Below are 27,753 nucleotides of genomic sequence, written 5' to 3'. Positions count from 1 at the left end.
GCCACGGAGTCCCTGGAGCATGATGTCCAGCTTCAGATTCAGTTAGAGACAGCCTCATCAAATAAAGCAGAGGGAGACTGAGAAAGACACGTGATGTCACACTGGGCCTCCACATGCATGTGTACATGTGTGCCCACACACATGTGAACATGAATACATACACACATGCATTCCACACACTCATAGACAAAAAAGTCTTTAGGTCTCAAACTATAGGTTTTAGGAAATGCCAGCATGATTAGTGTATAACCTTGTTGCTACTTGTGACCAGGGAAGAGGCAGCTAGATCACCAAAGTAACGCTATAAAATGTGGTTAATTTGGGTGAATTATATACTCTGTAAAGTAACCAACTCATCAAGAAACCAAAGTTGGTAGAGATGCTTCAGTGGTTAAGAGCATGCACTGCTCTTGCAGAGGACTGGAGTAGAGTCTCCGGCTCCCATGAAGGGTGGCCAATGCTGCCTGTAACTCCAGATCTGGGGAACTGGATGCTTTCTTCTGACCTCTGGGCACCTGCACTCATTCATATGTGCATGTCACCCTGCCACACATACACATAATTAAAGATAAAATAAATAGTTAAAAATAAACAAAATGAAAAAGATAAAAAAAGAAACAAAATGTATGTTGGAAATGTCCTCCCCATGGGCTAGCTTCATCGTGTTGGAAAGTGCTCTGCAGGCCACTGGGGAGGGAAATGATCAGGGATCTTACTCAGCAGTGAACCCTGCACACTACAATACTAACCTGACAAGCAAGACATGTTCACTGGTACAATAGTAGCATGACTGTTACTGCGGTAACCAACCATGGGGAAAAATTCATACCTGGTACTGTAAAACTGGTAAAAATCCCATGATTGGAGAGGCCTTAGGTGGGGAACCAACTACTGTTGTTTTACTAAATAGAGATGTTGTCGAGCTGCCTTCTAAATATTTATACTTTTATCCACAGATTAGTGCTGGTCAAAGAGAAAGACCAGCCTTAAGATGCTGCAAAATCTTGGGGAATGGATTCTCTCCTGGGGCTTCCAGAAAGACTCATAGTTCTGCCTTCACCTTAACTCTGGTTCAATTAAGATCTGTGTTGAGCTTCTAATCTACAGATCTCTAAAGTAATACATCAATATTGTTTTAATCTACTAAATTTGGGATGATCTTTTACAATAGCCAAAGAAAGCTTATGGGGCAGGTATTCTTGTTTACTGGTTCAGATTGATGATGGATCCATAATTAATCTTCTTAAATGTCTAGAGCAAAGGTGAGGGCTGAACAATCTTCTGTACACATGGCAAAGCTTTAACTGATAGCGACACACAGCTACCTGTTATGCCATATGCAACACACTGGTGCCTTGGTAACACCGCTGGCTGCTGGAGAAGAAGCTCTACTGTGCTAGGCTTCTGCAAGCCTGGAGGAGTGACCACAGCCAAGACGCAACATGACAAGCTGCAAGCGGAAAATCTGTTCTCATGACTCTATTTCATGCTGATGACCTGAGACAGTTTCCAAAAGCCTGTCTGGTACTCAGCAGCACGTTAGGATCCAACTGAGAATGAAGCCAGAGAAGCTCACAGCTTATGCAGGTGAGTTGGAAAAGACACTTTTGGAGGCCAAAGTTTTGAGTAGATCAAGAAGTACATGAAATGAATAGAGACAAAAGGAAGTAGGAAAAGAGCCGGGGAAACAGCCCAAAGCAGTCATTTAATCAGTGCAGAAGTTGAAAGACCCAGAGATAAATCGTATGTGATCAAAGGCTCTGGCCACCCAGAGAACTGTGACTAAATGATGCCACCTGGACTGGGATGTGGTCATATGAATTCCAACAGGATATTCTTCTGGATATGAAGAGAGCCTATGCCAAGACCCAGCCATCCAGCAACGTGACAACCTGCTAACATGATCGTTTCCAAGACTCAGATTGATTGGATTACTATGACAAGTTAAGTGAGACAATTTAAATATCAAATATATCTATGTAATAGTTGAAAGTTTACAAAATTACATATGCCAAAAGAGAGAGAACACAATTGCTCATTGGGATATGTTTTAAAACTACATTAATTCTATATCATTGTTTAATCAGTCACTTAAAATATTGTGTCATGTAACTAGAGGATCATTAGAAACAGTAAATGTGTATTTGTTCTTTCATAAGGTATTTTAGCGCAAAATACATGGAGTCTGGGACAGGGCACCTGACAATAAAAGAATAAGAAGCAAAATTCTAGAATTCACACTATTAACTTCATAAATATTTCTTGAGACATTGGGATCTAAGAAAGTTTACCCCTCAAAGTTATAAATGAGGTCATAATAATAATCCAGAGCTAGGAACATGATCTGTTATATATTATTTTCATACAACTAGACATTTACTTGTGATACCAGTGGCTCATGGATTTTCTAGATCACCGTGCATGGTTTGAAGTGCTAAGATGCGTCTGAACACATGCAACACTGAGTTTCAGAGGAAGTGAAGTTTCTCTCTCTCTCTCTCTCTCTCTCTCTCTCTCTCTCTCTCTCTCTCTCTCTCTCTCTCTCTCTCGTAGTAATGGTAATTTGTTCAGGGATAAAGCCTAAGCATTCCTTCCACATTTGAGTTTCCCTTTTAAGTGAGAGAAAGCAAAATGAACATTAAAAAAGAAGGCCTTTGGAATGATCTCAAGATTTTGAATGAGATCAATACATTTTTAGGGAGTAGTACCACAGTGTGTCTCTCTTTCCCATGCTAGCCCAGGCTCCAAGAGACACATTGGTTTGTAGAAGGATGAGATCTGCTGCTCTCACTAACCATAAGAGAGACTTCCATGTATTTTCTTTTAAACCTGTTGTGGCTGGTGTCCAGAGCCAGAGTGATGTGTTCTGAAGGTATGATCCTTCTATTTGGAGAAATGGTCTTTTTAAGTACCAGGGGTCAATATTGTATATCTGCCTGCCTGGTGGGTTTTAAAAAGAGAATTGTTTTTTCAAAACCCAAGGACAAATTCTGCTATTCATGACTATCAGTTACCACAAACAGCTGGAAAAGACCCAAGGAAATTTTTATAATAAAAGCTGTAAGTGTCTAGCCTTGGCTAACAGACTAATAAGTGGTCGCTTTCACAGTGTTTGAGGGCACTATAAATAAGACTGATTACAGGATTTCCATACAATAAAAACAAATGGCAGAGAAACTGTGAGAATAGACAACTGTTTTCAAGAACACAGGTTGATTCAGGTGTTACTGCAATAACTCATTTTCTCCAAACAGCTTAAACACATAGGGTATAGTCTACACAGTACCACCCTGAACGCATCCAGCTGATCTCAGGAGCTCAGAAGGGTTTGGTCTGGTTAATACTTAGATGAGTATAGCTAGAAGTCAGTATTTAAATCCTTAATTTATAGGTTACAACTTATAGAAAAACCAAACATTCAGAGAGCATCTGCATCCGTATTTTAATGGCATCCATTATGGAAAGAAACACTGGCGGGCATTTAAGGCATCCCACTATGATGAAGGGTTCATATCAACAGACAGTTATGGACATCCAAGATACGATTGGGTTTTTGAGGCTCTAGAAAGCAGAAAGGAAAGCTCCAGTTGGTTTCTACATTAGTTACAAATGTACCATACATACCTAATGGTCAGTTTCACGGGCTCAGGGGACCCGTTAACATCGATCAGGAACTCCTCTTCGAAGTGCCCCAGGATGGCAGAACTGAAGGAGATCTGCACAGCTTGGACCCCACTTGGTTCAATGATGCCTTCTTTGGGATTGAAAACAAAGCAGGCCCCCAAGGCTGAAGTGGGAGGGATCACATTGAAGAGGGCGTCGATGCTGCCTTTGTTGGAGAGGATTGCCTGTGTCAATCAAAGCCAAAGGTGATCGGGTCAAGGGAACTGCAGTCGGTTTGCATGTAAATATATGATGTATTATTCAGCATCAGAGAAAACTCCAGGAATTATAGCCGAAGGAAACTCTCAGCAGAAATGAATCGTCTGGTGTCCCGAATGCTGGAAGACTGGACTCCCAAGTCACAGGTCATTTTATGCTTTCAGTGTTCTCTTTAGAATTTAGTTAGTTGGAGCTAGGGTGATAGCTAGAGGTTAAGAGTGCATACCGCTCTTACAGAGGACCCAAGTTCAGGTTCTAGAATCCACACTGGGTGGCTCCTGACTACCTGTGACTCCAGCTCTGATGCCCACAGACTTCACAGGTACCCACACTCACATGTACATACTCCCCACCTACCTACACATATAAATACTTAAAAAATTTAAAAATCTTTAAAATTGTTAGTTTTGCATTATACTCAGACTACTAAAAGACTGGTTATAATTATGTCTATGAACCAAGGTTCTTAGATCACCTTTTAAATATGCTCTATGAAGTAACCACAGAAAGGTAGAGAATTCTCTCGTGGGCATGAAGAAACTAAGGCTCAGTGCAGGCTGGCAAAGAAGGAAGCAAATCAGATGGAGCAGCAGCATCTGCCTCAGCCTGTGCTTGTGACGGAGCTCGGAGACTGCTAATCAGATGTCCCAGGACTCGGGATGATGAGGATGCTCTCTGTGGTGCTGTGATTTCATCCTCCTGGAATGCATTCATCCCAAACACCATTGGATGAGCGGCTCTTTGGGGATTCTTATGCAAGCAATCATTTTACTATGGCTGCTTTATTCCTGGATGCTAATGTCCTGGCAGCAGGCTAGTGCCCACATCTGATTGCACAGTGGCTTTTGAGTGTGCCTGTGAGGAGCTCATGCCGGGCATTCAGAGTCCTCCACAGCTGGCTTCCGTCTGATGCTCCCACCCCACATCTCGCCATTTGTGTGCATATGAGCCTGCACTGCAGTCACACTGTCCTATTCTTGGCTTGCAAAGACACTCTTCTCCGATCCTCGACAATTCTGCCTTCACACCTAAGCAGGTAACTGGCTTCCTCTCTTGATGAGTAGGAACATCCCTTAATCCATACTCAAGACGTCGGAAGTTAATCAAATCAAGTTAGTTATCTGCCCTCTTCACACTATATGGAGACTGATCATAATTCTACCTATGGATGAAGACTCTTAGAACACCTCTTAAATATCCCCTATAAAGCAAGCAAGGAAGGGGTTGTGGCTAGTTCCTACACTTGCGTGGGGAGGCTAAGGTTAAGTGAAGACTGAAAAGTGTCCAAAGACATGCAGAAATTTAGTAGAAAAATGTGAGACACACCAGAAGAGACATGCTAAGGAACGATGGAACATGCTGGAAGCTAAGGAAGGCATCCCAGAAAAGTCAAATGAAGACAGAGGTCAGCAGAATGAACTCTGGGAAAAAGAGTTCAGGTCTTACATATAATGAGAGGTCACCCTGACCTTGAGGAAGACAGTGATTGTGATAGGGTGTGGTTACAGAGTCCAAAGAACGCATGTCTAGAGAGGGAGAGTAACAGATGGGGTTGATCAGATTCCTGCTTTGAGATTGGTGGTGAAGGGTGAGGATGGGAACGGGGAGTATTTTAGAGAGGATGGAGTGTTTGGAGTGATGGGAGCCCAGTGCCCTGCCTAGAGGGAGATCAGCTGTGGCTAGAGGTCCAGGAGACTAAGCTCTGGAGCGGAGCACAGGTAGGACAGAAAGCCACGTCCTCTGCAGAGGAACGGTCACTGCTGCCAGAGATAGATAACCAATGCGCCAGAACAAAACCATAAATAAGGTCGCTTGCTGCTTGGCTCGCCTTTTTATGGTTATTTCCACCCTTCCTTGTTCTGAAGTCCCAGGTAGTCTGAATTGTGCTTCCTTCTTTTTCTCTTTCAGAGAGACCACACAGGAAATGACTGTGGCTGAGGACTCAGTGGCCAAATAGCCTGGGTTCAAATCATTGATGTGCCCTTGACTTCCTAGCTTAGACAAACTCCCTAATTTCTCCGTGCCCCAGCTCCCCCATCTGTCCTCTTGACTTCTCATATCGCTGTAAGGGTCAGTTTCTTAATTCATGTCACCGTGAGATAGCACCTGGCAAGAGTTTACAAATGTGAGTGATGCTTACACCCCCAGTGGCCAGCGCTGTAGGCAGAGCATTTCCCTGGATTTAAAGGGTAAGTGACATATGCTCGTGGTCACTTGTAGGCTATTCTTTTTTTAAAAATAAGGATTTTTATTTTTTGAAAATTTCACATGTATATACAAAAATATCTTGGTTATGTCCATGACCCTGAAGGCCACTCTCTGAGGCATTCATGTCCTTTGTTCTCTCTGGACACAAGCACAAATCCCCTTTGGTTTACTGCTTTTATTGTTATTTGGTTAACATGACTATCTTTCCCAGGTTTTCTGAACAGTGAGACTTCTTTGTGTGTGTGTGTGTGTGTGTGTGTGTGTGTGTGTGTGTGTGTATGTGTGTGTGTGCATGAGTGCGTGTGTGCCTTCCTGTGGGAATACACCTATGTGTGCAGATGCATGCATGTCTGCGTACCTGTGCATGTGGAGGCCAGAGGTCACATTCTAGTGCCCTCCTCAATTACTTCCCACCTTATTTATTAAAAGAGAGTCTCACTTTAATAAACCTGGAGCTCACTGATTTAGCAATAGTAGCTGGCCAGTGCAGGGATCTTCCTGTGTCCATCTCCCCAGCACTAGGAAGGATTACAGGCAAGTTCCACCATGCCCAGGTTTTTATGTGGTTTCTGGGGATGTGAACTCAGGTCCTCAAGCTTGCACAGGATGTACTTTACAGGAGAGGCATCTCCCCAGCCCCAGTTCCTTACCTTGGAGAATACAATGTCATTCTCTTATTATTGACAAAGAAACATACATCTATTCATGAATACTGAATCCAGCCAATAGTTTGGGACATGACCCCTTTGCCCAAGAGTTGGACCTCAGGTGTAAGGGCCTCGGGATCATGTCCCAAGCTATGACCTCCTGCTTGTTTGCCCTCTGAATTACACTGGAGAATACTGCATACTCTGGGGATTAGCTTTTCTCTTTATGCAGCTGCTTAGCTCAGCAATGACTAAGGTCAGCAGCTAGTTATTCAAATTTCTCCAGGAGGTAATGTCATCAATTGAGAGACGCAACGAAGCGTCAGCGTTGAAGACGCCGAGGGTGCAGAATATCCCCAGGGAAGCACCTCACCGTGTCCCTCTCTGCCACTTTTCAACTCTGCCCAATCTGATGCCTCACCTCACTGAACACTTTGGCTGGCTGGAGTTTGCTCTGCAGTTAAAATCTGGGCATGCCTATTAAATTGCTAAGAAATGTATTATTATACTCTGGGAAACCATATCCATTTTGCATCAGAACCAACTGTCCTTTCCTGATGTGGCGTCCATAAAGTACAATTGGTAAGGTGTAAGGAGAACGCATGTGGGATAAATTACACAAGCAACAGCAAAGAATGAGAACTATTGGGCTACAGAGATAGCTCAGAGGTTAAGAGCACTGGCTGTTCTTCCAGAGGACCTCAGTTCAATTCCCAGCACCCACATGGTGGCTCACAGCCATCTGTAATGAGATTTGGTGCCTTCTTCTGGCCTTCAGGGATACATTCAGGCAGAACACTCTATACATAATAAATAAGTAAATCTTAAAAAAAAAAAAAAAAAGAACTATCATATTTTTTTCCTCTGCCTCGGGGACTCTTTTCTCAAGAGCACAAGTTTTAGCTGTGTACCTCTTATGTCTTAATATCATTCAGACCATGTTCCTATGTGTATCGTCAATCCTGACATTAACATCTGTGTACCTTGGCTTTGTTTCATTTGGCTCAGTTACCCCAGTGAGTATGGGGATGAAGGACACTGTCCCCATGTCATGTAGGCTGGATTTACTTGGTGTGGAAAAATGGGTTGCTGAGAACGTGAAGGACTGAAATGCCAGTAAAGTATCTCCTATTCACAGACAGCACAGAGGTCATCAGTGACCCTGTGCTCGTGACATTTGCAAGCCGAGTAACCTGGCCAAGTTTCTCCCCACCTATGGCGTCCGTCTTCCTCTACACTGCATCGTGACTATGGTCTCTGCTCTCCCTTGCAGACACACACAAATAACAGAACGTGCTTGACAATGTGATGCCGCTTCCAGTGCTGCCTCCTATAAAAAGCTCCTCTGCATTCCTCAGAGTGCTCTCTCCTTCAGCCAGCGTGTGACAGGGGGCCTGCCAGCTTGCAGGGATGTGCCAGAAGCGATCGCTGTGAAGATGGAGGAGCCTGGGTTCCCGACTCTGGACTGTAGGAGAACCTGCTGAGTCTTCACTCCATACTTTATCAAGCCTTAGCCAAACCAGAAAAACCTCTCCAAGGCCCAGCTGACTCAGTCAGAAACGTGAGGAGCAACTGTCCCTTCTCCACAGGCTTTCTGCGAGGACCAAGTGAACAAATAAGCACCGGCCCTGTAGCAACATACGCCGAGGGAGGAATATAGCGGAAGTAACCACAGGCACCTCATGTTTGCGGTGACACAGGATAAAAAATTCTACCTTTCACAATTCTGTAAGGACTGCAAATCACACACACGCATACACACACGCATACACATGCACACACACACACACTCACACACGCACACGTGCACACATGCACACGCATGCGCATGCACGCACACACACATGCACAAGCACACATGCATGTGCATGCACGTACACACACATGCACAAGCACACGCACATACAGAATCCCAGAGCCTGACAGCTACTTACGTATCACTTATTAAAAAACTGCTTGCATTCCCTCCATAAGATACAGACATTCACAATTTAGGAGCATCCTAAAAGTTTCCGTGGCAGCCACTTGTCTATGTGTGCACTCCATATGATGGTGTGTAAGCCTATCCAGAAGCTGACCCATGAGGTGGCACTGGAATGATGTTGACTCTGAAGAGCCATAAGTTCGTCTTGGAAAATTCCGGTTTTTACTTAATTGGGAAGACAGAACACAGCACTCTACTTCAGAAACCATGATGGTTTAAAAAAAAAAAAAAAAAAAAAAAAAAACACAGACCGGGGAAGAGGGAGCTGTGAGGAGATCCTGAAGTGTGAAAACAGCTATCCTCATTAGGATGGAGAAAATGCACAAAGGCCTCTTTCCTCTGATCTGTCGGATTTATGTTGTCTGAGAACAAGCACTAGACAGATGGGGAGGTGTATTTATGGTTTTCCCCTCTGCAGTCTACAAATTGAGGAGGATAAAGCCAATTAAATTACAGTGCCAAAGAGTTTTAGCATTTGATAAAATAAAAAGAATTGGAGGAGACACTCTCCTTAGCATGGCTAGGAGGGAAGTCGGAACAAAGTCTCTATCAAATAAAAAACACATCAAGAGAAGCAGAGAGAAAGAGGCTAGGCCTGCTCGGAGCCCCAGTGAACAAGGGTCGTGCCCACCTCATAACAGTGAGCAGATCCAACGAAAACTTTGCCGATGTCCAGCGATTCGAAGTTGAAGTGAATCTTGGGTCCCATCCCTTCTCCTCTGATCCGGAGGGGCAAGCGGATCTCTCGGCCTGTAAAAGCAATTCCGTGTTACCCAGACGGTATTTCATCAGTCCAAACCACCCACAACTTATTACCAATGCAAAGCGTGAGCTTCTCAAATACTCCCCAGGACTGCCCTGTATCAAGGGAACTGCAGTTTAACTAAGGTGGAAGTCGGCGCTTATCGTTAGGAAACAGTAATATTGCTAGGTTCTTACCTTTTACGAACAGCTTACATAGTAATTTGGGCTGACATTTTGTCAGGGAAAAGACAATTAAGACAGTTAACCTCCAGGTACAGAAAGGCAAATGCTACGTGTTCTCATTCCTGTGTAGAAGCTAAAGCTGGTCCCAGAGCAGCAGAGGGTAGAGGAGTGATTACCAGAGGCAGGGAAGGGCGGAGAGAGGGAGGGTAAAGAACACCATCAGATAGTGTTGGGAGTATGCTCAGCGGAAGGGGGCAAGCATGGTCTACACAAGAGCCTTGTTATATCTCCAGTACCATCACACACACACACACACACACACACACACACACACACACACACACAGACACACAGACACAACACACACACACACACACACAGACACACACACACACACACACACACACACGAGAATTCTAGTCTCCCATGGCACAGCAGGGAAGCTAGAACATATTGTATATTTCAAAATAGCTAGACCACAGGCCTGCCTGCAGCAGGGGCGGGTGGGAGACAGTGGCCAGAGGCCTCACCCCCGTGCATCACTAGGATGAGCAAACGTCCAGCGGAGCAGCTATGTGCTGTGGAGAGAGGCAGAACTGGAGATGCACTGGGGTGAGGAACAGATTGACGTGAGCGGCCGGCACTGCCACCTCAGGCCATGCGATGTCTGGGCCTGAGCTGCAGTGGTGGTGAGGGGCCCATGTCCGGGTTCACAGCCTTACTGCAGCCAGGGTCTGAGGTGATGTCCGTGGCCACGTGGAGGCCCGTGGTATGGACTGCTGCCGAAAGCCATGCTGATGTCTGAGGGTCATGCTGAGCTGGCCCCTGGCCCTGGCTGGCCCTGGGGGAGCTGTCTCTGCCCCCTTGCTGGTCCTGGTGGTGGCATGGGTGCAGGAGAGCTGGTCCTGCCCCTCGTCTGGGCAGGGGGTTGTTCCTGGCAGAGGCCCAGGCTGACCAACTCAGCTACCACCGAGGCCCACATCCAGGGCTTTGAGTTGGCCCACCACAATATCTACCCCAGAACCATAGCTGCAGGATTTCCATGACTGGGGCAACAGTGGATATCCCAGAGGAGTTTTGGTGAGGATCCAGTGAGGATGGTGTACCAGGAGCGAGAGGCCTTGAACCAGACCAACAACTCATTGCAATGAACGTCTGCAAGTCAAGTTGCCTGGGCAAGAGGGCAGACTGCACGCTATACCACAACTCACAGTTCCCAATACCACGACGGTGAACCGGTACGTGTTGGAGAGGCAGGCAAGATGGGGGAGTGAAGTAGGTACTATTATTATTATTATTATTATTTTATTTTCTTTTGGGGGGAAGGCTATGAGGGTGGAAGGCAGACATGGATGGACTGGGAAATGAGTGGGATTAGGGCACTATGTGAAATTCCCAAAGAATCAAAAAGATTACATTAAATAAAAAATAGCTTGAAGACTGGATTTTGAGTATTAAAACAAATGATAAATGGCTGAGACAATGGATGTACTCTTACCTTGAGTTGATCGTAACATATTGAATTTATGTCTCAAAATAGCGTATTGTAGCATATGCTTATTATATATAATATGTATACATATTATATATACATATACACACATATATATGACACAATTTAATTATTGTGTCAATTAAAATAATATAAAATTTAATCAACTCTTAACATTATTCTGAAGTTTTTAATAAAGCAAGGTAGCTTGTCTGATTCTGAGGAGGGTGACCGGTGATTGACACTAGTCATGAAGTGGAAGCCACCACAAGACGCCAAGGGATGCTGTTTGTTTTGATCTAGATTTAGGAAGACCTAGAGAACTAGCCCTCTAACTTTGTGGAAATAACCTGGACCCTTTGCTTTACAGAACTTTTTCTACCTCATTCTGTGGACGCCATGGAATGACCTCATCAGTATGTGTCTTAACACATCCATAATGGACCCAGAGTCAACACAGAGCACATAGCCAACCACTCTGTGTCTTCTCCTCTCTTAGAATATGGAAATATCAGTCAGGCAGTGGTGGCGCATACCTTTAATCCCAGTACTTGGGAGGCAGAGCCAGGCGGATCTCTGTGAGTTTGAGGCCAGCCTGGTCTATAGAGCAAGACCCAGGATAGGCACCAAAAGTACACAGAGAACCCTGTCTCAAAAAATTAAAAAAAAAAAAAAAGAATATGGAAATATCTTCACTAGATAATATATGATCAACTAGAAATTACAGAGTATATGGAAAATCTCTCCTAACTCCACCATCATAAGATTTATTGTCAACATTGTGGTGCCTATTGTCTGTGCTTAATTATATCAAAACAGTTAATATAAATAAGTTACATATTAGTTTGTACCTGATTTTTCCATTTAAAATATGGCTTATACTTTTCCATATAAAATATGAGCCCTGAGTAGGGCTGTATAATTGATTTCCTTCCCTTGGCAGCTTGCATGGTATTTTCTGGTACCATTTCTAGACTGCAGGAAGGAGGCTTTTCAAGTCAAATCCAGCTCTAATCATCCAAATCTTGTGCCCTAAGCTTGCTGTGCCTTCAGCAATAGAGGTCCACCCTCAACTCCCGAGAGGCAACCAAGGTCTGTATCAAAGGTCTATATTGTTTTGGGAGTCACTTGGACTACCCTGACCAACTAATCAAAAGGAGGCTTCTTGTGCCTAGTACAGGAGGTTTTTTTTTTTTTTTTGGTCTATAGCTCTTGTTGGGGAGCATTGTCAGTGCAGTGGTTTAACTCCTGTGTGTGTTTTACACACACACACACACACACACACACACACACACACACACACACATTGTGTATAATTACAGTTTTAGGTAAATATAAAAATAATGATTCCTTGAGGCTTTATCAAACTACCCTGGTGTAATTTGTCCCTTATCTCTCCTCTGTCTGTATTGACCGACCGACCGACCGACCGACCTCCTCCCCGGTAGCAGTCCCCTACAACTTTGCATTTCTCGTTTCATATCACCTGTATACTGCTATTCCCACTCAACTCCGCCTCTGCCTCTACCTGCCTGTAGTATACTTTCTTGGTTTCTATGGTTACTCCATATTGTGTACTCACATCTGAGGGTCTGGAGCCAGGAACCGCAGATGAGAGAGAACATGCAGTACTTGTCATTCTAGGTCTGCATTACCTCACTCAATATGATCTTTTCTAGGTTCTTCCTAGAAATTGCATGTCAAATTTCACTTTTCTTTATAGCTAAGTATTATTCCATTGAGTATATGTATGACATTTTCATTCATCTGTTCAAGGACATTTAGGTTGTTTCCATCTACTAGCGATTGTGAATAGACATTATTGAGCAGGTATCTATGAAGCAGGAGGTCGAGTCCTTTGGCCATGTGCCAAGGAGTGAGTGGTATAGCTGGGTCATATGGTAGATTTATTTTTCGTTTTTTGAGAATTCTCCTTCCTGATTTCCAGAGTGAATTCCCACCAGCATGGAAGAATGGAGAAGGGTCCTATGTCTCCACAACTTCACCAGCAATTGTTAACTAGTTGTTTTGTTGATCCTAGCCATTCTGACTGGGGCAAGATGAAGTCTCAAGGTTGTTTTAATTTGATATTTTGTCTTTTTTTTTTTTTTGAGCTGAGGACTGAACCCAGGGCCTTGCGCTTGCTGGGCAAGTGCTCTACCACTGAGCTAAATCCCCAACCATGATTGTTTTCATTTGAATTGCTGATTGCTAAGGATGATGGACACTTACTGAGGTATTTCTTAACCATTTTTATTTCTTCTCTTGAGAACTCTGTGTAGCTCTCCAATCTCTTGAATTGGGTCATTTGCTCCTGGACTCTGTTTCCTGAGTTCTCTGTATATTCTGGACATTAGTCCTCTGTCAGATGTGAAGCTGGCGGATTCCCTCCCACTCTGTGGAGTTTTTCACTTGGCTGGTTGTTTCCTTAGCTGTACAGAAGCTCTTCAGAACTGTGAGGTCCCAGTTGTCAACTGTTGGCCTTAATTTCTGGGCCAATGGTTATGCTTGCTCTGTACATAACTTGGAATACTCAAACCACTTTTGATGGCCTGTTAGGTTTAGTTTTTAGTATTAAATGCATTCAGAATTACCAAGCAACAGTTCTTTTTTTTTTTTTTTTTTTTTTTTTTTTTTTTTTTTTTGTCTATTGTCTATCATATCTTTTCTATTATCTATCTATCTGTTTTCTGTCTGTCTATCTGTCTATCTATCTATCTATCTATCTATCTATCTATCTATCTTACATCCTAGCCACAGTTTCCCCTCCTTCCTCTCTTCCCAGTCCCTCCTCCATCCCCCTTTGTTCCCTCTTCCCCAACCCACTCCTCTGTTTCTGTTTAAGAAAGGGCAGGTCTCCCATGAATATCAAGTTGCTCTAAGACTAAGCACCTCCCCTTGTATTAAGGCTGGGCAAGGTGACCCAGTATGAGGAATAGGGTTCCAAAAGCCAGCAAAAGAGTCAGAGGCAGCCTCTGCTCCTACTATTAGGAGTCCCGCAAGAAGACCAAGCTGACAACTGTCACGCATATGCAGAGGGCCTGGGTCAGTCCCAGGCAGGCTCCCTGGTTGTTGGTTCAGTCGCTGTGAACCCCTATGAGCACAGGTTAGTTGATTGATTCTGTGGGTTTTCTTGTGGTGTCCTTGACCCCTCTGGCTCCCACAATCCTTCTCCCTGTCTTCCACAGGATTCCCTGAGCTCTGCCTAATGTTTGGCCGAGGGTCTCTCTGCTTCTAGCAGTTGCTGGATGAAGCCTCTCTGATGACAATTGGCGCAGGCACCCATCTGGTCACAGGAGATGGCCGGTTCAGGCTCCATGTCTGTCTTGCTAGGAGTCTTTGCTGGGGTCTTCCTTGTCGATTCCTGGGAGTTTCTCTTGTTCCAGGTTTGTGCTGGACTCTGAAACGCCTCCTTTCCCATACTCCCCTTCAGCACTCTCTCCCCCAGCCCCCAACCTGACCCTCATGTTCCCATCCCCACCCACCCTCAGTCCATAGACAAAAATTCCTCTATTTCCCCTTCCCAGGGAGGTCTGAGTGCCCCCCACTCCAAGCCCCCCTTGTTAGCTAGCCTCTCTGGGTCTGTGGACTGTAGCATAGTTATCCTTTACTTTACACCAAGCAATAGTTTGAATTCACTGCTGCCATCACTATAATGCCTTGTGACATCTTATTGTCTTCTGTTGCTAGTTAGCTTTTTTATCTTTTGGGACAGGAATATTGTCCTTTTGTTCTTTTAGTTCTGGCCAACATCGTGGTCATCAGGCAGTTATAGCTTTGACTGTAAGAAACAAGACTGGTCTTCACAGTATTTGGGACAGCGGATCTGTTCAGAGGATTTTCTTCACTCCACCCGATCCCTGGGAAGGAGGGATCGGGGATGTCAAACTCGAACCCAGTGCTTCTCAACCTTGCTAACTCGGCGACCTTCAATACAGCTCGTGTGGTGGTGACCCCCAACATGAAATTATTTTTGTTGCTACTTCATAACTGTAAATTTGCTACTGTTACAAATATCTGTGTTTTCCGATGGTCTTAGGTGACCCCTGGGAAAGGGTCATTCCACCCCAAAGGGGTCACAACACACAGGTTGAGAACCACTGCTCTAGAATACAAGTCAAACTTTCAGAACACTCCAACACTGTCACCTTCACCGGAACTCCAGAGTTCCACTCTCTTGGCAACGACTTGGGCTCTGTGGTTAAGAGAAATGTATTTTGATTGAGATTCCAATCTGCAGACTGGCAAAGAGAGAGGACTGCTAATGTATCCTGGGACAAAAGCAGGGCAAGTTCCAACCGTCAGGCCTAAACCTTCTCCAGCTCCATCTTTACCTTGACTGCTCCCTTAAACAAACAAAACAAAACAAATAAACAAAAAAAAAGAACGTGTGTTGTGTTGTAACAAAGCAGTGGCCATGTTTCTCTGGGGATTATTAATTACTTAAAGGAGCTAGTCCTGTCTGTAGATAGCCACTTCCTGTACTGGGGACAGAATAAGTGCAAGAAACCAGCACCCCTGCATTTCTAGGGGTCTGTCTAAATCTTAGGGTCACGTTACAAACGCCCCTTTTTCACAGGAACTTCTAAGCAGATATTTTTCTTGTTTGGGCACAAAGCAGCAGGAAGGACAAACAGCAGGAAGCAGTAAGCTGCAAGGACAGACCCCTCCCAGAAGAGCGAGATCTTAAAGCTTCTTTAAAGCATTTAAAATACAACACAGTTTCTTGTGCACCCGTTAGCATGAACTAGCCCTGCGTTTTAGAAACAAAGGGATGCTCTACAGGACACATTTAATGAGCCTGAAATCCCTAAAGGCAACGGACCACATTGCATTCAACACCAGAAAATGCAAAGCACAGGCCTTCCAAAGCTTGTTATCTGCCATGTCTGTTGTCCTGCCCCACCCCCCACCACCACACACACTCAGACTAACTCACTGAAATCCTAATCCCCAAGGTGATGGACTTAGGAAGTGGAGATTTGGGGAGAGAATAGATAATAAACAGAATCTTTCAGAATGAGGTCCGTGTCCTTACAAAAGAGCCCGGAGGGACTCCATGGGGTGAGGACTCACCCAAGATGGTGCTGTGAGAAATGGGCCCTTATCAGTTACCAAATCTGCTGCTACCTTGATCTCACACTTCTCAGCCTCCAAAATCAGGAGGCATAAATTTTCTCTTGCTTCTAAACTGCCTAGTCTATGGTATTTTCTCAGACCAAAGTAGCAAGCCATGCATTCAGCCCCTGCACTGCCCTGCACTGCCCCGCGCAACAGAAATGCTGAAGGAATGCAGCCTTTGAGAGGCTGTTCTGTGAGAGCACAGGGCCTCCCACCTTCCTCAGGGGAAAGCTAGTGTGCCTGTGGACTCAACTTCCCCGTCGCTCCCTGAAGAAAAGTTAAGTCCTCCACGCACTTTGGTGTCACCCTCTGCCAGCCACCTAGGGCATCCTCTAGGCAGAGGCCAATTCGGTAATATTTTAGACTGCTCAGCATATTATTTTATTATTTATATTACAGTTCATGGGCATAGCAGTGTATAAAGAGATGTAATTCACACCTAATTTGGAGGATTAGGGCGAACCATTGATACACTTATACGTAATTCATGTGTTTTAAATCCTTGGTATTATATGGAAATGTTTGATGAGTTGTTAGGTTGATAGTTTAGGCATCTTAGGAGAACTGGATGGAGTTTGGGGTGGGTAATTTTTGGGTGGGTGAGCATTTCTCCCAGCTGTAATAATGGAGCCATTTTATAGGAGCTGTATCTTTATGGAATGGAGGAGCATGACAAACTGGATTCAAACACTGGATGAGGAGGCTCCTTGGGCCGGCAGCTCATCTGAATTTTGTAAGTTCTAACTTCCTTGAATGCAAAATAAAAACAGGGTCCAGCCATCCCAGTGGCCACTGAGAGTCTCAGATGATACTTACTGGAACGCTTTGTGCTTATACATGATTGAATTTCTAGATACCCACACAAGGATATTGCAGCAGTTTGATTTTTGATAGTGAAGGTGTTGAGTATCTGTAAGTGAAGAACTACATGTGACATCCACATAGGATCTCTAACAGGCTAAACAAGAGTGTCTAAGATATGCACATCCCAATTCCTGAGTCTCCGAATATTACCTTGCATGGCAAAAGATGTGAGATGTACCAATGAGACCATTCTGTGCTGTCTGGGTTACCTACTGCAGTCTTCCTCTTAGTTGTCTGGGAGTCAGGTAGGCTCAGCAGCTTTCTCGTTTGATTCTTTCCCTAAGTCGTTTTTAGGAATCTAGGTTCTCTGCATTGCCACAGGAAATTTAGAGATCTATCTTTATTGTTTTTAGAAGCATGTGTGTGTGAAGAGAGGGGGGGGCAGAGAGGGGGGGAGACTGTGCACAGGTGCCAGCAGAAGCAGGGTGATGAGTCCCCTGGAGCTGGAATTACAGGCTGTTGTGAGCCACCTTGCAGGGTGCTGGGAACTGAACTTGGGTTCTCTGAAAGAGCACCCAGTGCTCTTAACCGCAGAGCCATCTCTCCAGACTCTCCACCGGAATTCCAGACTCAACTTGTGTATTCCTATTTTAAAAAGCAGTTGAGATCTGTATTTTGATTGTAGCAAATCTATAGATAAACAGGGAGCAGGGAGGGAGCGACATTTTAACAACTTTAAATTCACGGACTACAGGCAGTGTGGAGTTTCCCATTTGTACAGGTCTGCAACTGCAGCAATGTTTCATACATTTCACTGTACAGCTCTTGCATTTTGTACAGTTTACCTCTTGAGTACTTTATATTCTTAATGCTATTTAAGCAATATTGCTTTTGAAATTTCAATTTCCCACTGTTCCCTGTTAGTACATAGAAATACACCCCTTTTTTTCTGTATATAAATCTTTTATCCTGCAACTTTGTTGTAATTACTTTCTGGTCCTCATTTTAAATATATTAAATACATATTCTCTAGCACTGCTTCCTCAGAATTTTGCTTCAGTAAAACACAGATGAAGCCCAAGAATCTGCATTTCTTGCAGAGTTGGGTCAGGTGCAGATTTTCTAAGGACATGAACTTGAAAAATGTGTGAAAATTGTTAACTGTGAACGGACAACAAGGCAGGTTTCACTAACTCAGATCACTCCTTCACCTCCTATGTAAAGAGGAAATAAATCTGATTAAAAACATGACAAATATACATTTTAGCATTTATCTAAGCTCATAATAAAGGAAGGACAATACCAGATATTAGAAATGAAGAGGGAACGCACCCAAGCCTAGTAAACTAAGAAGGTCCAATGATTTGCAGAGTAGGCACAGGCGTTATGGTCTGGTGGTCCCTGTTTCACCCTCACACCAGGAAGACGTAAGGACTTGTTCTTACCCAGGAACAGAGAACTGAACCAAGATCTTTGCATAAACCCAGAACCCTGGAAAATCTACCTCTAAAAACAACAACAAAAACAGTCTAGGAAAATTCCACCTGCTGGCCCAGAATGAAGTGATGAGGCCTGTCATCTAGCTAGCAGTCTGACGAGGGGAAGAGGCTCCCGGGAAAAATCAAAGTCCCAGGAATAAGTCTGCAATCCAAGCTTATACACCATCAGATGGGTGCCAGGAGCAGAAGCAAGACATAGAAACCACAGTGAAGGAACAAATATATAAATATGGAATTACATGATTTCTAAAACGAGGTCAATGAAAGTTAAAATTGAGTAGACGAGTATACCAAGAATAGATAAAGCTAAAGAGATAATTAGTCAAGCAGAAGAAAGAACTTAGAATAAAATACTCAGAATAGCGGCCTTCGAGATGGCTCAGTCTGTAAAAACAGTTGTTGCCCAGACTGATGACCGGAGTGTGACCCCCAGGACCCATGTGGAGGAAGGAGAGAACTGACTCCAAGTAGTCCTCTGATCTCCACACATGTGCTGTGCCAAATGCACACACACACACAAGTGGATAAATGTAGTAATAAATAAAATATAAAACAGAGTAAGTCAAAGAGAGACAGGAGATTGAAGAAAACACTAATTCTTAAATAATTCTGAGAACTGGGAAGAGAAGAAAGCATCTACACTGAAGAAGTAGATGATGAGAATTTTCCAAAACTGGTAAGACTTGCATAACCTGATGAAACCTACCAAGTACTAAGTAGGGTTGGTAAAGGTAAATCCATCACAATGGAACCACAGATACCAAAGCCCAAGGCAATTCTTAATATTAACTTGAGAGCAAAGAGAGATAATGTAGCAACTGAAGTCTACTCCCCCCTGTCTTTACAGGTGTGGAGTGGGCGCTGGGGGGATGGCAGCAGGGAAGGACGCCTGCTGCTCTTGCAGAGGACCAGAGTTCGGTTCCCAGCACCCACGCTGCCAGCTCACAACCACCTCTAACTCTGGCCTCCGCAGGTACACACACACACACACACACACACACACACACACACACACAGAGGATGCTTCCTTTAAAAAAGTGTGAAGAAGAATCAGAACTCTTCTATGAACAGAGCTGCCTTTTGGGGTTTGAATGTGAGATGTTCCCCATGGACTCACATTTGAACACTTGGTCCCTGGCCGGCAGAGCTATTTTTGGTGACTTTAGAACCTTTAGGAAGTTCCTGGCTGGAAGAAGTAATTCCTGGGGAACAGGCCTGGAGGGTTACAGGCCCCACTTCCAGCCCAAGTATTTTGCTTCCTGGTCCGCGGAGATGTGAGGAGTCTCGGCAATCTGCTCTCGCTGGTGTGAGCTCTGCTGCCTCTGCGGTGCCATGCTGGACTGTATCCTCTGCAGCCGGGAGGTGGAATAAGCCCTTCCTCCCTTAAGTTGCTCTGTCAGGTATTTTGCAGAGAGGTGAGAAAACCAACTACTACAGTAGCTTCGAGCACATGCAAACAAAAGGAAAGAAGCCAGGGAGGAACTTTTCTATCCACTTAACAAATGTTTCTTCGTGACATAAGGCCAGGGGGTTTTGCCACCTGGTTGATGATAAGAGCCAGCAATCATCAGCAGCCCTCCAAAGGACACGGAATTACACGGAACTCACAGGAATGATAATATGGAATTAGTATATAAACAGAGCCTTTCCTTGGCAACCGAATCTTTTAGTAAATGACTAACAGAATAAAGAAGACTGTCACACAGATGGAAAAATTACATTCGGCTTACCCAGGACAAGAATGCTGTGGAGAATTTGGAACCACAAAGGAAACAATAGATGAATACAACTCGTGGTGTATTGTTTGGGAACCTCCTGGAGAGCAGCCAGCCCCCTGGAAGGATGCCAAGCACAGTGTCCCCAGGGAGCTGGAGGAGGTCCCACCACCTGTGGCATGGGGGCCACATACTGGCATGTTTCCAGCCTGCATCTGAACACTGCCACCCTGCCAAACATTTCCTGCAGATTCTCTGAGGAACCTGGTGTCCTGGATATTGGTCTGTAGCACAGAAGGAGATTTATACCAGTCTGAAACTCCTCATCCATTCTGTATTCATCATAGGGCCGTCATGAGAATCCTTCCTCCATGTGCAAGGAAAACACCCAATCAAACCAGAATGCAGCCACCCATTTGGTTATTTTTTGTTTCAATTATTTGCTTTTTCACTGAATATTTATTGAGCAGCTTTGTGTTCTTGGTGCTTGCAACATAGGCTCTATACAGCACGAGTCCCACATACAAACTTCAAAAAGAGGACGCCAAGACCATTTTGCTTAGGGATGAATAAAATACATAGATGGTAACTCTACACAGGAAAGCAAGAAAACGATCCCCGTAACATTTAAGGTGATAGGCGTATTCAAAGGGTTGGCAGCCCATCCTGCTGCACAGTCTAGGCTGGCTGGAGAGAGGGACTTCACAGATATGGAGAATGGTGGGATCTGGGCAGCAGACGGGCCCTCAGTGATTGTGGACTCCTCACTCATCCTCCCAGTTTCAATAATCAAAGCATCCCTACTATCCTGGGCAGCCCACACATGACACAGTAGAGGTGGGCGTACAAGTTACTGATGGGCTATAAAGGGGAGACGACTTGGTGGAGGCCTTAGGGACATCTAGTCTTCAAGTGACATCTAGGTTAATCAATAGTAGGCTTAACTACAGTTATCAATAATGAACTTATTTAAAAAAAAACTAGAAAGACTCATAAAAGGCGGAAGGGAAGGACATCAGAACAGTGCTGGGAAGGTCAGGTGAAATGATATCTTTACACACAAGAGACTTTATAAAGTCCAGGGAACAAAACCATTAGGGTTTAATATAGAATTTAAACTCACAAAATAAATATAACAAAAATAACTGGCTTGTCAAGGGCAAGATAGGGCTTAGTGTCGCCTGCAAAGGGGCATAAAGGAACTTTGTGGGGTGATAGGGATTTTCTATATCCTCAGGTGGTGGTGATACCAGTACTCGGGTTTGTCAAAATGCGCAGTGACAGGGTGACTTTTACTGTATGCAAATTATAACTCAATGAACATAGGGGAGGAAATAGAAGACAAAAGTAAACTAAATACTTGTCTTTCATATTGGAGACCAAAGAGAATTGTGTGATGCCGTAGGTAGATGTTTGAGCCATGCCCTGAAGCACCGCCCCTGGTGAGGCAGCTGTAACTGTTACACCTGCCTGTGACCTTGAGGCACATGCCCCTGGGGCGTGGCCACTATGGGACCCTTAAGACCTGAGATGCACGTATGCAGCATTGTCTTGGCTACCTCGTGGTTTGGATGCTGAGATCTTGGACCAAGCCATTCAGCATGGGACATAGCTCAGCTTTCCCAGACCCTATGATAAATTTGGGGACTGTGAGTTTACCCCCAAATAAAATCCTTTGATCATTAAGCTGATTCCGTGGATTGCTAGTGGTTTAATCACTTTAGTGTGAAGTTAGTAAATCAACAAACAGCAATATAAGTGTTAGCAAGCACTTCCCCCACCCCCCAAAAAAAAACCACTGAGCAAGCTTCTTGACAGTATTACAGGAGAAAAAGGCTACTTTCTGACTCTTTAATTTTGCTGTCTGCCTATTTTTCAAAACCATTAGCATTTTAAAAATTCTGAAGGTTTATAAACATGAAGTTGGATGTGGTGGTTTATGTTGGTAAATCCTAGCATAGGAAAGCTGTGCTATGGTCTCTGAGGGTTTGAGGCCTGCCTGGACTACACACACAATGAGTCTCAGGTTTGCTTAGGCTACAAAGTGAGATCCTGTCTTGGCGAACAATGACTGAATCAATGGACGGATGATAAACACAGAAGAGTCCCCTAGAAGGACAAAGACCTTCCCTGTCTTCCCCACTGATGCTCTGTGCAGCGATGCATTCAGTCTGGATCACGTTGCTGCTCTCTCGGGTCTCGAACAGTTCTTCCTCCCTCCCTCGACTTCCATGGCCTTGAAGTTTGTGAAGATCCAGGCAATTTGTGCTTCAGCTGGTTTGCTGGAAGCATCCTCTGGATCTGACCCACTGAGGTAGTTTGGTCCTGATACCACGGACAGGATGCTGTGTCCTTACTGCATCCTAGTGGAGTGGTCCTGGGAGACCACCCATTCTATAAGTGAGACCCTCCTCTTCTGTGCTCCTCACTGTAAAACCAAGTTTTCTCTACTTTATAACTGGTAAGTTTTGTTTTTTGTTTTGTTTTGTTTTGTTTTCCGAGACAGGGTTTCTCTGTGTAATTTTGGTGCCTGTCCTGGATCTCAATCTGTAGACCAGGCTGGTCTTGAACTCACAGAAATACACCTGCCTCTGCCTCCCAAGTGCTGGGATTAAAGGTGTGTGCCACCACTGCCTCACTTCATCTAAGTATCTCAACCACTGTGAGCTCATACACACACATACATACGCACATATACTTGCATACATATATATTTTATATATATACACACACATGTATAAATATACAAACACACACACATGCACACATTCATGCACACATGTTCTGTATGTTCATACCTGAAATGTCACAGTAAACCGTCTGCTGGTAGAGCCTTGCCTCTAGGGGATTAAAGTACACGGTGATTTCAGCTGATGAGTTAGGCCAGACATCGCCTTCCTGAAACATGAACAAAAAAGGAAGGCATTGTTTTCAAACCATAATTCCCTAAGTTTTTTCATATATTTAAAAAGTACATGAAGTTTTGACACATGTATGGACAGCAAAAGGGTCCTTACAGTCAAGATGCATTTCCTAAGCAGGACCTTTGGTGTGCCACGAGAGCACCTCAGGTCTACTCTTCCCGGATTTCTAACACATGTGTTAACTGCATGTGTCACGCTGTGCACTGGATCTCCAGGACTCACGGCTGTGTATTTGTGCTGTTTGACCAACACCTCCCTGTTTGCCCATAATCACCCTCTGAGCCCTGGTACCTGCCATTCTACGCTTTGTTTCCACAATTCTGTTTTTAAAGGCTACACACATATAAAAACATGCTGTATGGTACTGGCCTTTCAGGGTCCAGCCTGATTCACTCACCAATATTGTTGCAAATGTCAGAGATGCCCCTAAAGGGTTTTGCATTTATTTACACACTCTTGCAAATGAGTGCATGCCACAGTGTGCATACGAAGGTCAGAGGACAATCTGCTGGAGATGCTTCTCTCCCTCCACAATGTGGAGCCCAATAATTAAACTCTGCTTGTCAGTCAGGCTGGGCAGGAAGTACCTTTCCCATTGAGCATCTTGCCAACCCAACAGCGGATCTCTTTTAAGGCTGAACAATATTCCGTTGTTTGTACATATCACATTTCTTTCTCCATTTGCCTGTCCATGGATACTCAAGTAGTCCCCCAGGTTGGCTATTTAAATCATGTTGCAGGAAACATGGGACTGGGCCTGTGCAATACTAAGTTTACTTCCTTTGGGTCTGTAGCAAGAAGAGAGATTCTGGGTCACATGGTAGTTCTATTTTTAATTTCTTCGGGAACCTTACATTGTTTTCGGTAATGGCTATACCAATTTACATTCTCACTAAACCACACGCCAAGGCTGAAATCCTGGGAATCTGAAGGAAACACTTTTACAGCACATGAGAAAACACTATTTTACTCAGCAGATGTAGACTTACACTTCTTGGTAACTTATCAAGAAGCACAAATTTTGAACAAGCTTTAAAGAGGATGTCAGTGAGTTTATGAATATAAAATGTATTAATGAAGAAACTAGGAAGGATAATTTTTTTTTCTTGAAATGGAGTTTTATTACAAAGCCAAGGCTAGGCTCACACTCATGATCCTCTAACTCTGTCTCCTAAAGTGCTGGACTGCAGGTGTGTGTCACCACGCTTTGTGGGACAGGGCATTTTTAATATGTGTGTTCAGTGAACATCTGCTATCTGCCCCATGCTTACGCAGCCCTGGGACTTCAGAGGAGACAGGGTAGGCCAAGACTGCAGGGAGCTTAGCCATTAGCCGGGTGTTGACATGAACATACATGACAAAGGTTGTCCCTATAAAAATAAGGTCCACAGGAGCCTAGGAGGGAGAATTACCTGACTTTCTCAGTGGAAAGGCACAACCTTCCTAACTCGGAAGTGACAGCAAACAGAAATGCTCTATGGAGCCAAGTAATGGCCCAAGGGCGGACAGTGGCCAGATCAGAACGTTTCTGACCCAGTCAGCCATCTCTCGCTTTAATTTAACCCACCCCAAGCCATAGTAAGAAACCCAAGTTTTGCTACTGTGATGGAATAAGCCATATAACCCTGATTTAAAATATTGCACTGACCATATAATCTGGTGTCTCTTCGTTAATTTCTCAAGCTGTAAGAGGTGCTAAGTGCACCTGATTCTGAGAGCCCCGCCCTGCCCCCAAGGTCTGGAAAGGCCATGTGTTCAGTAAGAGCTCCCTAGATGTTGATTGCCCACCATCCATGTTACTTCCATGCCATTTAGAAGGACCAAACTGAAAGGGTGAAGAAGCAGGGGGAAAATATCTGCTCTTTCCCAAAGCTTTTGAAATAGGGCCGAATGAGCACAAGTACTAAACACATTGAGAAATCTATACACAGCTCAATAGAAAATCAAGGCAAGACAACTTAATAAATAATTAGGCTCCAGTTTCAGACAGTCCCCAAAGCACACCAGGTCTAGTCTGGCTGGAAGGAAAAAAATCCTCCGGGAATAAAGAATTGAGAGGAAAGCAAATGGCTGACCTCATCACCTTGCAGAGGTAAGATCCTTGGTTCAACACCAGCACCTGAAGAACAGGCAACATCAGACAAGAGTGGAAAACAGGAGACTAGAGGCAGTTTTGATTTATTTATGAGAGCAATCGGAATGATCTATGACCTTCTCAGGCAGTATCCCTCTGAACTTAGTGTGTGTTGGGGGGATACCAAGGCTCCAAGAAGCAACAGTGAGGCCACAAAGGTCATGAAGTGGTTTTGCATCCCCAGGAAGTCCAAGAGAAGAAAGCTAGGCACTCACTCCTCCATCTCCAGCATCCAGGCAGAGGTGGCTCTTGGTAGGTGATTGCTACTGTCCAGTGAATCAGCTGTCTCTGCTCTGCTTGTACCTTATAGAGTTAGCATCAGACACCATTCATTTCTGAAGCCCCTCTTCCTGCTCTTTTTGTCAAAACATACAATTGGGGTGGCAGGGAGGCCCCTGAGATCTCACAGGGGACAGGAAGTCCAAAGCACTCTCCTAGACTTAGAGATTTCACTGTAGAGCTTTGCAAGACCTTGAAACAAATATTCGTTCCCTTCTGATAAATGAAAAATACCTGGCCCTTTGACTGGTACTAGAAAAGGCAGACAGGCCAAGCAGATATGGCTCAGCCATTCAGCCAAATCTTCAGCCAACTGAAGGTATGCCAGTGGGTTTCCTTCCTAAGAATGACTGGAGATTCAGGCGTCTTCCTAATCCATGTGATGGGTGTGAATCTGTTGGTGTGTTTAGACCCCACTCTGACCAGACACTGAGTAGATGCAGTCAATTTGCTCCAACACAAACTGACCAAAGTACCAAGGGACATTCTGGTTCCCCAGAGAATCCATGCTAGAAAAATGTGAGTAGCCAGAAGTGGCCCCCCAAAGGATGACCTAGAAGTCGGATTATTTCAGAACATGTGAGAACAAAAGGAGCCTTATGAATTGGGGTAGGCCAGACCATTTTCATGGCCTCCAAGCCACAGAGTCCATGGTGTATGCACAGACAAAAGGGAGCATGGCCTGAGCCTCCAAACACTTTTGAACCTGCCGTGGTCAAATGAGTCTGCTAGGTAAAAATGAAGGGTGGGGAAGTGAGACACAGTTAGAGGTGACCTGGATCCCAGGAGAGGGGGTACTGACACCCAGGTGAGATTGTGAGAGGGTCCTCTGGTGACAGAAGGCCAGCATAAGGAGCCAGTCTATAGGGCTCCGATTGAATGAGGACCTGCACTGGAGCCTTCGCATGCAGAACTGCAGCAGCTTTGCTGAGTCTGCAGCATCCACTCATAACCTGATCTTTTTCTGAACATGGGGGATAACTCAAGGACAAATGCTACTCTAAAGTCCTCTCCTGGGTCACAGCATGTGACAGTGAACTAATAGGGCTGAGTGTCTGTCACAACAAAAGTGTGGGCATTCCATTTCCTCCTCGGAGGATGCTGGTAGTGTGAGGCCGTTCGCTACTTCTACTTTTCAGCTGGGCTTCATTAAAAAGTGAAACTTCTACTTCTTTCTAGAAAAAAAAAGTTGGTTAAAAAAAAAAAAGGCAGGACATTTCCTAGCAAATCAAAAGATAAACCTTACAAACAGGCAGTAAGCCCCAAATGGCCCCACTCTACTCCTTGCCTTGACGTATCTCATCTTACTAGTCCTGCTGAAATCAACTTCTGGGCCACTCACGCTTCTGGAAATGCCTTCTCATTCTTTATTGCTCAGCTCTGACATTTCAGAAAATCAAAACCTTCAGAAATTTCCCTTCTGGCTCCAGCATCAATATCCTGTCTCCTTGGACCCCTGGAGCTGCCTCCTCCCAGGATCCTGCTGCTCCAGCTTCCTTCTGCTAAGTCTCTGACCATTTTCCCACTCCAAATGGGAACCTGAGTTTAGAGGACTCAATCTATCACTATTACCTTGACATAAAAAAAATACAGTGGCCCCCAGTTCTACTATAATTGTTTTCCCTTTGCTCTTATGCTTTGTCTTTCCTCTGCTCTATTTTGAGTAGGACAATTGTATTTCATTCATCAACCAGATGACTTACTAGAAGGAATCAACTTTGAATTTTTAAGTTTAATGTTAAGTCCATGCTAATTATCCTAATATTATATTATTATTCTTGGAACTTTCTAGCTCTTTCTGAACAAAAACAATGAACCAAGCAACTTCATGTTGAGCCTATCTGGATGCTCTGAGTATGCAGCCACTGATGCCATGACAGGTGATAAATATGGCAAAAGAGGTGTCCTTAAAGATGACTGACATTTTTAGTTTTTTTTTTTTTTTGGTTTTTCGAGACAGGGTTTCTGCGTGTTTGCGCTTTCTGGAGCTCACTTGTACCCAGTGCCTGAACTCACAGAGATCGCCTGGCTCTGCTCCGATGCTGGATTAAAGGCGTGGCCACGGGCGATGACTGACATTTTTAAAGGAAGGGTTTCCTTTGTCTCACAGTTTCAGGGTATAGTCCATCGTGGCAGG

The 27,753-nt window shown here is 44.3% G+C and overlaps 1 protein-coding gene across 1 annotated transcript in view; it reads right to left on the bottom strand.

Moving 5' to 3' along the window:
- The window catches only part of Hydin (HYDIN axonemal central pair apparatus protein), a 362,032-nt gene that overhangs the window by 215,152 nt on the left and 119,127 nt on the right, over positions 1-27,753 (bottom strand). Inside the window, exons 10-12 of the mRNA XM_028891069.2 lie at positions 23,078-23,177; positions 9,353-9,471; positions 3,625-3,848 (exon numbers count right to left, since the gene is read on the bottom strand). Coding sequence (XP_028746902.2) covers positions 3,625-3,848; positions 9,353-9,471; positions 23,078-23,177 — 443 coding nt within the window. The remainder of the gene's footprint in view (positions 1-3,624; positions 3,849-9,352; positions 9,472-23,077; positions 23,178-27,753) is intronic.

Source organism: Peromyscus leucopus, chromosome 5 (assembly GCF_004664715.2).
Source record: "Peromyscus leucopus breed LL Stock chromosome 5, UCI_PerLeu_2.1, whole genome shotgun sequence".
Classification (NCBI taxonomy): domain Eukaryota; kingdom Metazoa; phylum Chordata; class Mammalia; order Rodentia; family Cricetidae; genus Peromyscus; species Peromyscus leucopus.
This window is presented reverse-complemented; position numbering and strand designations above follow the sequence as displayed.